General features: G+C 45.0%; 1 protein-coding gene across 3 annotated transcripts in view; it reads right to left on the reverse strand.

Moving 5' to 3' along the window:
- Positions 1-14,686, reverse strand: part of MTOR (mechanistic target of rapamycin kinase) — a 393,475-nt gene that overhangs the window by 225,086 nt on the left and 153,703 nt on the right. For all 3 annotated transcript variants that reach the window (XM_088447807.1, XM_088447808.1, XM_088447806.1), the window contains exon 27: positions 1,212-1,287. In XM_088447807.1, coding sequence (XP_088303933.1) covers positions 1,212-1,287 — 76 coding nt within the window. The remainder of the gene's footprint in view (positions 1-1,211; positions 1,288-14,686) is intronic.

Genomic DNA, 14,686 nt, shown 5'->3' on the forward strand with positions numbered 1-14,686 from the left:
CACATACAGCAGGACACAGCGTGTGTATATTATTATTATGTATACACATACAGCAGGATACAGCGTGTGTATATTATTATTATGTATACACATACAGCAGGACACAGCGTGTGTATATTATTATTATGTATACACATACAGCAGGACACAGCGTGTGTATATTATTATTATGTATACACATACAGCAGGACACAGCGTGTGTATATTATTATTATGTATACACATACAGCAGGACACAGCGTGTGTATATTATTATTATGTATACACATACAGCAGGATACAGCGTGTGTATATTATTATTATGTATACACATACAGCAGGACACAGCGTGTGTATATTATTATTATGTATACACATACAGCAGGACACAGCGTGTGTATATTATTATTATGTATACACATACAGCAGGACACAGCGTGTGTATATTATTATTATGTATACACATACAGCAGGATACAGCGTGTGTATATTATTATTATGTATACACATACAGCAGGACACAGCGTGTGTATATTATTATTATGTATACACATACAGCAGGACACAGCGTGTGTATATTATTATTATGTATACACATACAGCAGGATACAGCGTGTGTATATTATTATTATGTATACACATACAGCAGGATACAGCGTGTGTATATTATTATTATGTATACACATACAGCAGGACACAGCGTGTGTATATTATTATTATGTATACACATACAGCAGGATACAGCGTGTGTATATTATTATTATGTATACACATACAGCAGGATACAGCGTGTGTATATTATTATTATGTATACACATACAGCAGGACACAGCGTGTGTATATTATTATTATGTATACACATACAGCAGGATACAGCGTGTGTATATTATTATTATGTATACACATACAGCAGGATACAGCGTGTGTATATTATTATTATGTATACACATACAGCAGGACACAGCGTGTGTATATTATTATTATGTATACACATACAGCAGGATACAGCGTGTGTATATTATTATTATGTATACACATACAGCAGGATACAGCGTGTGTATATTATTATTATGTATACACATACAGCAGGATACAGCGTGTGTATATTATTATTATGTATACACATACAGCAGGACACAGCGTGTGTATATTATTATTATGTATACACATACAGCAGGATACAGCGTGTGTATATTATTATTATGTATACACATACAGCAGGATACACTTACCAGCTCCCCATAGTGCTTCATGGCAAACTCTAAGACCCCAGAGGCTGCTTCGGGCTGCTGCAGTTTATTGTTAATGCTGGAGGGATAGAAGAGAGTTGTAGTTACCATCAGTAAGAGCAATATAGGCTTTATAGCACAGAAACACAGACATACCACAGGCTGTTATATAATCAGCAATCAGGCAGAACAATCCCAACAATGTCACAGAGAGGCATGGGCACTGGGGTCAGGGAAATGAATGGTGGTAAGATAATACATAATGTCACAGAGAGGCATGGACACTGGGGTCAGGGAAATGAATGGTGGTAATATAATACATAGCAATGTCACAGAGAGGCATGGGCACTGGGGTCAGGGAAATGAATGGTGGTAAGATAATAAATAGCAATGGCACAGAGAGGCATGGGCACTGGGGTCAGGGAAATGAATGGTGGTAAGATAATACATAGCAATGTCACAGAGAGGCATGGGCACTGGGGTCAGGGAAATGAATGGTGGTAAGATAATACATAACAATGTCACAGAGAGGCATGGGCACTGGGGTCAGGGAAATGAATGTTGGTAAGATAATACATAACAATGTCACAGAGAGGCATGGACACTGGGGTCAGGGAAATGAATGGTGGTAAGATAATACATAGCAATGTCACAGAGAGGCATGGGCACTGGGGTCAGGGAAATGAATGGTGGTAAGATAATACATAACAATGGCACAGAGAGGCATGGGCACTGGGGTCAGGGAAATGAATGGTGGTAAGATAATACATAGCAATGTCACAGAGAGGCATGGACACTGGGGTCAGGGAAATGAATGGTGGTAAGATAATACATAGCAATGTCACAGAGAGGCATGGGCACTGGGGTCAGGGAAATGAATGGTGGTAAGATAATACATAGCAATGTCACAGAGAGGCATGGGCACTGGGGTCAGGGAAATGAATGGTGGTAAGATAATACATAACAATGGCACAGAGAGGCATGGGCACTGGGTTCAGGGAAATGAATGGTGGTAAGATAATACATAGCAATGTCACAGAGAGGCATGGGCACTGGGGTCAGGGAAATGAATGGTGGTAAGATAATACATAATGTCACAGAGAGGCATGGACACTGGGGTCAGGGAAATTAATGGTGGTAAGATAATACATAGCAATGTCACAGAGAGGCATGGGCACTGGGGTCAGGGAAATGAATGGTGGTAAGATAATACATAGCAATGTCACAGAGAGGCATGGGCACTGGGGTCAGGGAAATGAATGGTGGTAAGATAATACATAGCAATGTCACAGAGAGGCATGGGCACTGGGGTCAGGGAAATGAATGGTGGTAAGATAACACATAGCAATGTCACAGAGAGGCATGGGCACTGGGGTCAGGGAAATGAATGGTGGTAAGATAATACATAGCAATGTCACAGAGAGGCATGGGCACTGGGGTCAGGGAAATGAATGGTGGTAATATAATACATAATGTCACAGAGAGGCATGGGCACTGGGGTCAGGGAAATGAATGGTGATAAGATAATACATAGCAATGTCATAGAGAGGCATGGGCACTGGGGTCAGGGAAATGAATGGTGGTAAGATAATACATAATGTCACAGAGAGGCATGGGCACTGTGGTCAGGGAAATGACTGGTGGTAAGATAATACATAGCAATGTCACAGAGAGGCATGGGCACTGGGGTCAGGGAAATGAATGGTGGTAAGATAACACATAGCAATGTCACAGAGAGGCATGGGCACTGGGGTCAGGGAAATGAATGGTGGTAAGATAATACATAGCAATGTCACAGAGAGGCATGGGCACTGGGGTCAGGGAAATGAATGGTGGTAAGATAATACATAGCAATGTCACAGAGAGGCATGGGCACTGGGGTCAGGGAAATGAATGGTGGTAAGAGAATACATAGCAATGTCACAGAGAGGCATGGGCACTGGGGTCAGGGAAATTAATGGTGGTAATATAATACATAGCAATGTCACAGAGAGGCATGGGCACTGGGGTCAGGGAAATGAATGGTGGTAAGATAATACATAGCAATGTCACAGAGAGGCATGGGCACTGGGGTCAGGGAAATGAATGGTGGTAGGATAATACATAGCAATGTCACAGAGAGGCATGGACACTGGGGTCAGGGAAATGAATGGTGATAAGATAATACATAGCAATGTCACAGAGAGGCATGGGCACTGGGGTCAGGGAAATGAATGGTGGTAAGATAATACATAGCAATGTCACAGAGAGGCATGGGCACTGGGGTCAGGGAAATGAATGGTGGTAAGATAATACATAGCAATGTCACAGAGAGGCATGGGCACTGGGGTCAGGGAAATGATTGGGGGTAAAATAATACATAGCAATGTCACAGAGAGGCATGGGCACTGGGGTCAGGGAAATGACTGGTGGTAAGATGATACATAATGTCACAGAGAGGCATGGGCACTGGGGTCAGGGAAATGAATGGTGGTAAGATGATACATAATGTCACAGAGAGGCATGGACACTGGGGTCAGGGAAATGAATGGTGGTAAGAGAATACATAGCAATGTCACAGAGAGGCATGGGCACTGGGGTCAGGGAAATGAATGGTGGTAAGATAATATATAGCAATGTCACAGAGAGGCATGGGCACTGGGGTCAGGGAAATGAATGGTGGTAAGATAATACATAATGTCACAGAGAGGCATGGGCACTGGGGTCAGGGAAATGAATGGTGGTAAGATAATACATAGCAATGTCACAGAGAGGCATGGACACTGGGGTCAGGGAAATGAATGGTGGTAAGATAATACATAGCAATGTCACAGAGAGGCATGGGCACTGGGGTCAGGGAAATGAATGGTGGTAAGATAATACATAATGTCACAGAGAGGCATGGGCACTGGGGTCAGGGAAATGAATGGTGATAAGATAATACATAGCAATGTCACAGAGAGGCATGGACACTGGGGTCAGGGAAATGAATGGTGGTAAGATAATACATAGCAATGTCACAGAGAGGCATGGACACTGGGGTCAGGGAAATGAATGGTGGTAAGATGATACATAATGTCACAGAGAGGCATGGGCACTGGGGTCAGGGAAATGAATGGTGGTAAGATGATACATAATGTCACAGAGAGGCATGGACACTGGGGTCAGGGAAATGAATGGTGGTAAGAGAATACATAGCAATGTCACAGAGAGGCATGGGCACTGGGGTCAGGGAAATGAATGGTGGTAAGATAATACATAGCAATGTCACAGAGAGGCATGGGCACTGGGGTCAGGGAAATGAATGGTGGTAAGATAATACATAATGTCACAGAGAGGCATGGGCACTGGGGTCAGGGAAATGAATGGTGGTAAGATAATACATAGCAATGTCACAGAGAGGCATGGACACTGGGGTCAGGGAAATGAATGGTGGTAAGATAATACATAGCAATGTCACAGAGAGGCATGGGCACTGGGGTCAGGGAAATGAATGGTGGTAAGATAATACATAATGTCACAGAGAGGCATGGGCACTGGGGTCAGGGAAATGAATGGTGATAAGATAATACATAGCAATGTCACAGAGAGGCATGGACACTGGGGTCAGGGAAATGAATGGTGGTAAGATAATACATAGCAATGTCACAGAGAGGCATGGACACTGGGGTCAGGGAAATGACTGGTGGTAAGATAATACATAGCAATGGCACAGAGAGGCATGGGCACTGGGGTCAGGGAAATGAATGGTGGTAAGATAATACATAGCAATGTCACAGAGAGGCATGGACACTGGGGTCAGGGAAATGAATGGTGGTAAGATAATACATAACAATGTCACAGAGAGGCATGGACACTGGGGTCAGGGAAATGAATGGTGGTAAGATAATACATAACAATGTCACAGAGAGGCATGGGCACTGGGGTCAGGGAAATGAATGGTGGTAAGATAATACATAGCAATGTCACAGAGAGGCATGGACACTGGGGTCAGGGAAATGAATGGTGGTAAGATAATACATAACAATGTCACAGAGAGGCATGGGCACTGGGGTCAGGGAAATGAATGGTGGTAAGATAATACATAGCAATGTCACAGAGAGGCATGGGCACTGGGTTCAGGGAAATGAATGGTGGTAAGATAATACATAGCAATGTCACAGAGAGGCATGGGCACTGGGGTCAGGGAAATGAATGGTGGTAAGATAATACATAATGTCACAGAGAGGCATGGGCACTGGGGTCAGGGAAATGAATGGTGGTAAGATAATACATAGCAATGTCACAGAGAGGCATGGGCACTGGGGTCAGGGAAATGAATGGTGGTAAGATAATACATAGCAATGTCACAGAGAGGCATGGGCACTGGGGTCAGGGAAATGAATGGTGGTAAGATAACACATAGCAATGTCACAGAGAGGCATGGGCACTGGGGTCAGGGAAATGAATGGTGGTAAGATAATACATAGCAATGTCACAGAGAGGCATGGGCACTGGGGTCAGGGAAATGAATGGTGGTAAGATAATACATAGCAATGTCACAGAGAGGCATGGGCACTGGGGTCAGGGAAATGAATGGTGGTAAGATAATACATAGCAATGTCACAGAGAGGCATGGGCACTGGGGTCAGGGAAATGAATGGTGGTAAGATAATACATAGCAATGTCACAGAGAGGCATGGGCACTGGGGTCAGGGAAATGAATGGTGGTAGGATAATACATAGCAATGTCACAGAGAGGCATGGACACTGGGGTCAGGGAAATGACTGGTGGTAAGATAATACATAGCAATGTCACAGAGAGGCATGGGCACTGGGGTCAGGGAAATGAATGGTGGTAAGATAATACATAGCAATGTCACAGAGAGGCATGGACACTGGGGTCAGGGAAATGAATGGTGGTAAGATAATACATAGCAATGTCACAGAGAGGCATGGACACTGGGGTCAGGGAAATGACTGGTGGTAAGATAATACATAGCAATGGCACAGAGAGGCATGGACACTGGGGTCAGGGAAATGATTGGTGTTAAGATAATACATAGCAATGTCACAGAGAGGCATGGGCACTGGGGTCAGGGAAATGAATGGTGGTAAGATAATACATAACAATGGCACAGAGAGGCATGGGCACTGGGGTCAGGGAAATGAATGGTGGTAAGATAATACATAGCAATGTCACAGAGAGGCATGGACACTGGGGTCAGGGAAATGAATGGTGGTAAGATAATACATAATGTCACAGAGAGGCATGGGCACTGGGGTCAGGGAAATGAATGGGGGTAAGATAATACATAGCAATGTCACAGAGAGGCATGGACACTGGGGTCAGGGAAATGAATGGTGGTAAGATAATACATAGCAATGTCACAGAGAGGCATGGACACTGGGGTCAGGGAAATGAATGGTGGTAAGATAATACATAATGTCACAGAGAGGCATGGGCACTGGGGTCAGGGAAATGAATGGTGGTAAGATAATACATAGCAATGGCACAGAGAGGCATGGGCACTGGGGTCAGGGAAATGAATGGTGGTAAGATAATACATAACAATGTCACAGAGAGGCATGGGCACTGGGGTCAGGGAAATGAATGGTGGTAAGATAATACATAATGTCACAGAGAGGCATGGGCACTGGGGTCAGGGAAATGAATGGGGGTAAGATAATACATAGCAATGTCACAGAGAGGCATGGACACTGGGGTCAGGGAAATGAATGGTGGTAAGATAATACATAATGTCACAGAGAGGCATGGGCACTGGGGTCAGGGAAATGAATGGTGGTAAGATAATACATAGCAATGGCACAGAGAGGCATGGGCACTGGGGTCAGGGAAATGAATGGTGGTAAGATAATACATAGCAATGTCACAGAGAGGCATGGACACTGGGGTCAGGGAAATGAATGGTGGTAAGATAATACATAGCAATGTCACAGAGAGGCATGGACACTGGGGTCAGGGAAATGAATGGTGGTAAGATAATACATAGCAATGTCACAGAGAGGCATGGACACTGGGGTCAGGGAAATGACTGGTGGTAAGATAATACATAGCAATGGCACAGAGAGGCATGGACACTGGGGTCAGGGAAATGATTGGTGTTAAGATAATACATAGCAATGTCACAGAGAGGCATGGGCACTGGGGTCAGGGAAATGAATGGTGGTAAGATAATACATAACAATGGCACAGAGAGGCATGGGCACTGGGGTCAGGGAAATGAATGGTGGTAAGATAATACATAGCAATGTCACAGAGAGGCATGGACACTGGGGTCAGGGAAATGAATGGTGGTAAGATAATACATAATGTCACAGAGAGGCATGGGCACTGGGGTCAGGGAAATGAATGGTGGTAAGATAATACATAGCAATGGCACAGAGAGGCATGGGCACTGGGGTCAGGGAAATGAATGGTGGTAAGATAATACATAACAATGTCACAGAGAGGCATGGGCACTGGGGTCAGGGAAATGAATGGTGGTAAGATAATACATAATGTCACAGAGAGGCATGGGCACTGGGGTCAGGGAAATGAATGGGGGTAAGATAATACATAGCAATGTCACAGAGAGGCATGGACACTGGGGTCAGGGAAATGAATGGTGGTAAGATAATACATAATGTCACAGAGAGGCATGGGCACTGGGGTCAGGGAAATGACTGGTGGTAAGATAATACATAGCAATGGTACAGAGAGGCATGGGCACTGGGGTCAGGGAAATGACTGGGGGTAAGATAATACATAATGTCACAGAGAGGCATGGACACTGGGGTCAGGGAAATGAATGGTGGTAAGATAATACATAATGTCACAGAGAGGCATGGACACTGGGGTCAGGGAAATGAATGGTGGTAAGATAATACATAGCAATGTCACAGAGAGGCATGGGCACTGGGGTCAGGGAAATGAATGGTGGTAAGATAATACATAGCAATGTCACAGAGAGGCATGGGCACTGGGGTCAGGGAAATGAATGGTGGTAAGATAATACATAGCAATGTCACAGAGAGGCATGGACACTGGGGTCAGGGAAATGAATGGTGGTAAGATAATACATAGCAATGTCACAGAGAGGCATGGACACTGGGGTCAGGGAAATGAATGGTGGTAAGATAATACATAGCAATGTCACAGAGAGGCATGGACACTGGGGTCAGGGAAATGAATGGTGGTAAGATAATACATAATGTCACAGAGAGGCATGGGCACTGGGGTCAGGGAAATGAATGGTGGTAAGATAATACATAGCAATGTCACAGAGAGGCATGGGCACTGGGGTCAGGGAAATGACTGGTGGTAAGATAATACATAGCAATGGCACAGAGAGGCATGGACACTGGGGTCAGGGAAATGAATGGTGGTAAGATAATACATAGCAATGTCACAGAGAGGCATGGGCACTGGGGTCAGGGAAATGAATGGTGGTAAGATAATACATAACAATGTCACAGAGAGGCATGGGCACTGGGGTCAGGGAAATGAATGGTGGTAAGATAACACATAACAATGTCACAGAGAGGCATGGGCACTGGGGTCAGGGAAATGAATGGTGGTAATATAATACATAGCAATGTCACAGAGAGGCATGGGCACTGGGGTCAGGGAAATGAATGGTGGTAAGATAATACATAGCAATGGCACAGAGAGGCATGGGCACTGGGGTCAGGGAAATGAATGGTGGTAAGATAATACATAGCAATGGCACAGAGAGGCATGGACACTGGGGTCAGGGAAATGAATGGTGGTAAGAGAATACATAGCAATGGCACAGAGAGGCATGGGCACTGGGGTCAGGGAAATGAATGGTGGTAAGATAATACATAGCAATGTCACAGAGAGGCATGGGCACTGGGGTCAGGGAAATGAATGGTGGTAAGATAATACATAGCAATGTCACAGAGAGGCATGGGCACTGGGGTCAGGGAAATGAATGGTGGTAAGATAATACATAGCAATGTCACAGAGAGGCATGGACACTGGGGTCAGGGAAATGAATGGTGATAAGATAATACATAGCAATGTCACAGAGAGGCATGGGCACTGGGGTCAGGGAAATGAATAGTGGTAAGATAATACATAGCAATGTCACAGAGAGGCATGGGCACTGGGGTCAGGGAAATGAATGGTGGTAAGATAATACATAGCAATGTCACAGAGAGGCATGGGCACTGGGGTCAGGGAAATGATTGGGGGTAAAATAATACATAGCAATGTCACAGAGAGGCATGGGCACTGGGGTCAGGGAAATGACTGGTGGTAAGATGATACATAATGTCACAGAGAGGCATGGGCACTGGGGTCAGGGAAATGAATGGTGGTAAGATGATACATAATGTCACAGAGAGGCATGGACACTGGGGTCAGGGAAATGAATGGTGGTAAGAGAATACATAGCAATGTCACAGAGAGGCATGGGCACTGGGGTCAGGGAAATGAATGGTGGTAAGATAATACATAGCAATGTCACAGAGAGGCATGGGCACTGGGGTCAGGGAAATGAATGGTGGTAAGATAATACATAATGTCACAGAGAGGCATGGGCACTGGGGTCAGGGAAATGAATGGTGGTAAGATAATACATAGCAATGGCACAGAGAGGCATGGACACTGGGGTCAGGGAAATGAATGGTGGTAAGATAACACATAGCAATGTCACAGAGAGGCATGGGCACTGGGGTCAGGGAAATGACTGGTGGTAAGATAATACATAGCAATGTCACAGAGAGGCATGGGCACTGGGGTCAGGGAAATGAATGGTGGTAAGATAATACATAGCAATGTCACAGAGAGGCATGGACACTGGGGTCAGGGAAATGACTGGTGGTAAGATAATACATAGCAATGTCACAGAGAGGCATGGGCACTGGGGTCAGGGAAATGAATGGTGGTAAGATAATACATAGCAATGTCACAGAGAGGCATGGACACTGGGGTCAGGGAAATGAATGATGGTAAGATAATACATAGCAATGTCACAGAGAGGCATGGGCACTGGGGTCAGGGAAATGACTGGTGGTAAGATAATACATAGCAATGGCACAGAGAGGCATGGGCACTGGGGTCAGGGAAATGAATGATGGTAAGATAATACATAGCAATGTCACAGAGAGGCATGGGCACTGGGGTCAGGGAAATGACTGGTGGTAAGATAATACATAGCAATGGCACAGAGAGGCATGGACACTGGGGTCAGGGAAATGACTGGTGGTAAGATAATACATAGCAATGTCACAGAGAGGCATGGGCACTGGGGTCAGGGAAATGAATGGTGGTAAGATAATACATAGCAATGTCACAGAGAGGCATGGACACTGGGGTCAGGGAAATGAATGGTGGTAAGATAATACATAGCAATGTCACAGAGAGGCATGGGCACTGGGGTCAGGGAAATGAATGGTGGTAAGATAATACATAGCAATGGCACAGAGAGGCATGGGCACTGGGGTCAGGGAAATGAATGGTGGTAAGATAATACATAACAATGGCACAGAGAGGCATGGACACTGGGGTCAGGGAAATTAATGGTGGTAATATAATACATAGCAATGTCACAGAGAGGCATGGACACTGGGGTCAGGGAAATGACTGGTGGTAAGATAATACATAGCAATGGCACAGAGAGGCATGGGCACTGGGGTCAGGGAAATGAATGGTGGTAAGATAATACATAGCAATGTCACAGAGAGGCATGGGCACTGGGGTCAGGGAAATGAATGGTGGTAAGATAATACATAATGTCACAGAGAGGCATGGGCACTGGGGTCAGGGAAATGACTGGTGGTAAGATAATACATAGCAATGTCACAGAGAGGCATGGGCACTGGGCTCAGGGAAATGAATGGTGGTAAGATAATACATAGCAATGTCACAGAGAGGCATGGACACTGGGGTCAGGGAAATGAATGGTGGTAAGATAATACATAGCAATGGCACAGAGAGGCATGGGCACTGGGGTCAGGGAAATGAATGGTGGTAAGATAATACATAACAATGGCACAGAGAGGCATGGGCACTGGGGTCAGGGAAATGAATGGTGGTAAGATAATACATAGCAATGTCACAGAGAGGCATGGGCACTGGGGTCAGGGAAATGAATGGTGGTAAGATAATACATAATGTCACAGAGAGGCATGGGCACTGGGGTCAGGGAAATGAATGGTGGTAAGATAATACATAGCAATGTCACAGAGAGGCATGGGCACTGGGGTCAGGGAAATGAATGGTGGTAAGATAATACATAGCAATGTCACAGAGAGGCATGGGCACTGGGGTCAGGGAAATGAATGTTGGTAAGATAATACATAACAATGTCACAGAGAGGCATGGACACTGGGGTCAGGGAAATGAATGGTGGTAAGATAATACATAGCAATGTCACAGAGAGGCATGGGCACTGGGGTCAGGGAAATGAATGGTGGTAAGATAATACATAGCAATGTCACAGAGAGGCATGGGCACTGGGGTCAGGGAAATGAATGTTGGTAAGATAATACATAACAATGTCACAGAGAGGCATGGGCACTGGGGTCAGGGAAATGACTGGTGGTAAGATAATACATAGCAATGGCACAGAGAGGCATGGACACTGGGGTCAGGGAAATGACTGGTGGTAAGATAACACAACAATGTCACAGAGAGGCATGGGCACTGGGGTCAGGGAAATGACTGGTGGTAAGATAATACATAGCAATGTCACAGAGAGGCATGGACACTGGGGTCAGGGAAATGATTGGTGGTAAGATAATACATAGCAATGGCACAGAGAGGCATGGGCACTGGGGTCAGGGAAATGAATGGTGGTAAGATAACACAACAATGTCACAGAGAGGCATGGGCACTGGGGTCAGGGAAATGACTGGTGGTAAGATAACACATAGCAATGTCACAGAGAGGCATGGGCACTGGGGTCAGGGAAATGAATGGTGGTAAGATAATACATAGCAATGGCACAGAGAGGCATGGGCACTGGGGTCAGGGAAATGAATGGTGGTAAGATAACACATAATGTCACAGAGAGGCATGGGCACTGTGGTCAGGGAAATGAATGGTGGTAAGATAACACATAACAATGTCACAGAGAGGCATGGGCACTGGGGTCAGGGAAATGACTGGTGGTAAGATAATACATAGCAATGGCACAGAGAGGCATGGGCACTGGGGTCAGGGAAATGACTGGTGGTAAGATAATACATAGCAATGTCACAGAGAGGCATGGGCACTGGGGTCAGGGAAATGACTGGTGGTAAGATAATACATAGCAATGGCACAGAGAGGCATGGACACTGGGGTCAGGGAAATGACTGGTGGTAAGATAATACATAGCAATGGCACAGAGAGGCATGGGCACTGGGTCAGGGAAATGAATGGTGGTAAGATAATACATAATGTCACAGAGAGGCATGGGCACTGGGGTCAGGGAAATGAATGGTGGTAAGATAATACATAGCAATGTCACAGAGAGGCATGGGCACTGGGGTCAGGGAAATGAATGGTGATAAGATAATACATAGCAATGTCACAGAGAGGCATGGGCACTGGGGTCAGGGAAATGAATGGTGGTAAGATAATACATAGCAATGTCACAGAGAGGCATGGACACTGGGGTCAGGGAAATGAATGGGGATAAGATAATACATAGCAATGTCACAGAGAGGCATGGGCACTGGGGTCAGGGAAATGAATGGTGGTAAGATAATACATAATGTCACAGAGAGGCATGGACACTGGGGTCAGGGAAATGACTGGTGGTAAGATAATACATAGCAATGTCACAGAGAGGCATGGGCACTGGGGTCAGGGAAATGAATGGTGATAAGATAATACATAGCAATGTCACAGAGAGGCATGGGCACTGGGGTCAGGGAAATGAATGATGGTAAGATAATACATAGCAATGTCACAGAGAGGCATGGGCACTGGGGTCAGGGAAATGAATGGTGGTAAGATAATACATAGCAATGTCACAGAGAGGCATGGACACTGGGGTCAGAGAAATGAATGATGGTAAGATAATACATAGCAATGTCACAGAGAGGCATGGGCACTGGGGTCAGGGAAATGAATGGTGGTAAGATAATACATAATGTCACAGAGAGGCATGGGCACTGGGGTCAGGGAAATGAATGGGGGTAAGATAACACATAGCAATGTCACAGAGAGGCATGGGCACTGGGGTCAGGGAAATGAATGGTGGTAAGATAATACATAGCAATGTCACAGAGAGGCATGGACACTGGGGTCAGGGAAATGAATGGTGATAAGATAATACATAACAATGGCACAGAGAGGCATGGGCACTGGGGTCAGGGAAATGAATGGTGGTAAGATAATACATAACAATGGCACAGAGAGGCATGGGCACTGGGGTCAGGGAAATGAATGGTGGTAAGATAATACATAACAATGGCACAGAGAGGCATGGACACTGGGGTCAGGGAAATGAATGGTGGTAAGATAATACATAATGTCACAGAGAGGCATGGGCACTGGGGTCAGGGAAATGAATGGTGGTAAGATAATACATAATGTCACAGAGAGGCATGGGCACTGGGGTCAGGGAAATGAATGGTGATAAGATAATACATAGCAATGTCACAGAGAGGCATGGGCACTGGGGTCAGGGAAATGACTGGTGGTAAGATAATACATAGCAATGGCACAGAGAGGCATGGGCACTGGGGTCAGGGAAATGAATGGTGATAAGATAATACATAGCAATGTCACAGAGAGGCATGGGCACTGGGGTCAGGGAAATGACTGGTGGTAAGATAATACATAGCAATGTCACAGAGAGGCATGGGCACTGGGGTCAGGGAAATGAATGGTGGTAAGATAATACATAGCAATGGCACAGAGAGGCATGGGCACTGGGGTCAGGGAAATGAATGGTGGTAAGATAATACATAGCAATGGCACAGAGAGGCATGGGCACTGGGGTCAGGGAAATGAATGATGGTAATATAATACATAGCAATGGCACAGAGAGGCATGGACACTGGGGTCAGGGAAATGAATGATGGTAATATAATACATAGCAATGTCACAGATTGCAAGCTCTTGTGAGCACAGAGGCTCTGTACTATTTATTATGTCTCTGCATGTGGTATGTGTTTCATAAAACTATCATTTCATGCAAATAAAGAACATAAAACAATGAAGTTATATTATGAATATACTTGCTGTGCATTAATAAGCTGGTATAAGAGGAACTGCATGAATACATGAGACAAATCATCTATAGGCGCAGATCTGAGATCACTAATTCCTTATTCATATTACCCACAATAATGACATGTACAGTATATGGTGTCTGCACGAATACAAAAAATCTCCAAATAATATACGTCCTGAACTAACTATGTCTATGTATAAAGAAGTTTGTTAGTTGGCGAATATCTTCCACAGCTCTCACGGTAAAGCTGCCTAATCTTACATCGTTATTTACAATGGGAAACGTAATGTATTACACCACATAGCGACATCGCTTTGGTCT

This window comes from Taudactylus pleione, unplaced genomic scaffold (genome assembly GCF_031769625.1).
Source record: "Taudactylus pleione unplaced genomic scaffold, aTauple2 ptg000441l, whole genome shotgun sequence".
Lineage (NCBI taxonomy): Eukaryota > Metazoa > Chordata > Amphibia > Anura > Myobatrachidae > Taudactylus > Taudactylus pleione.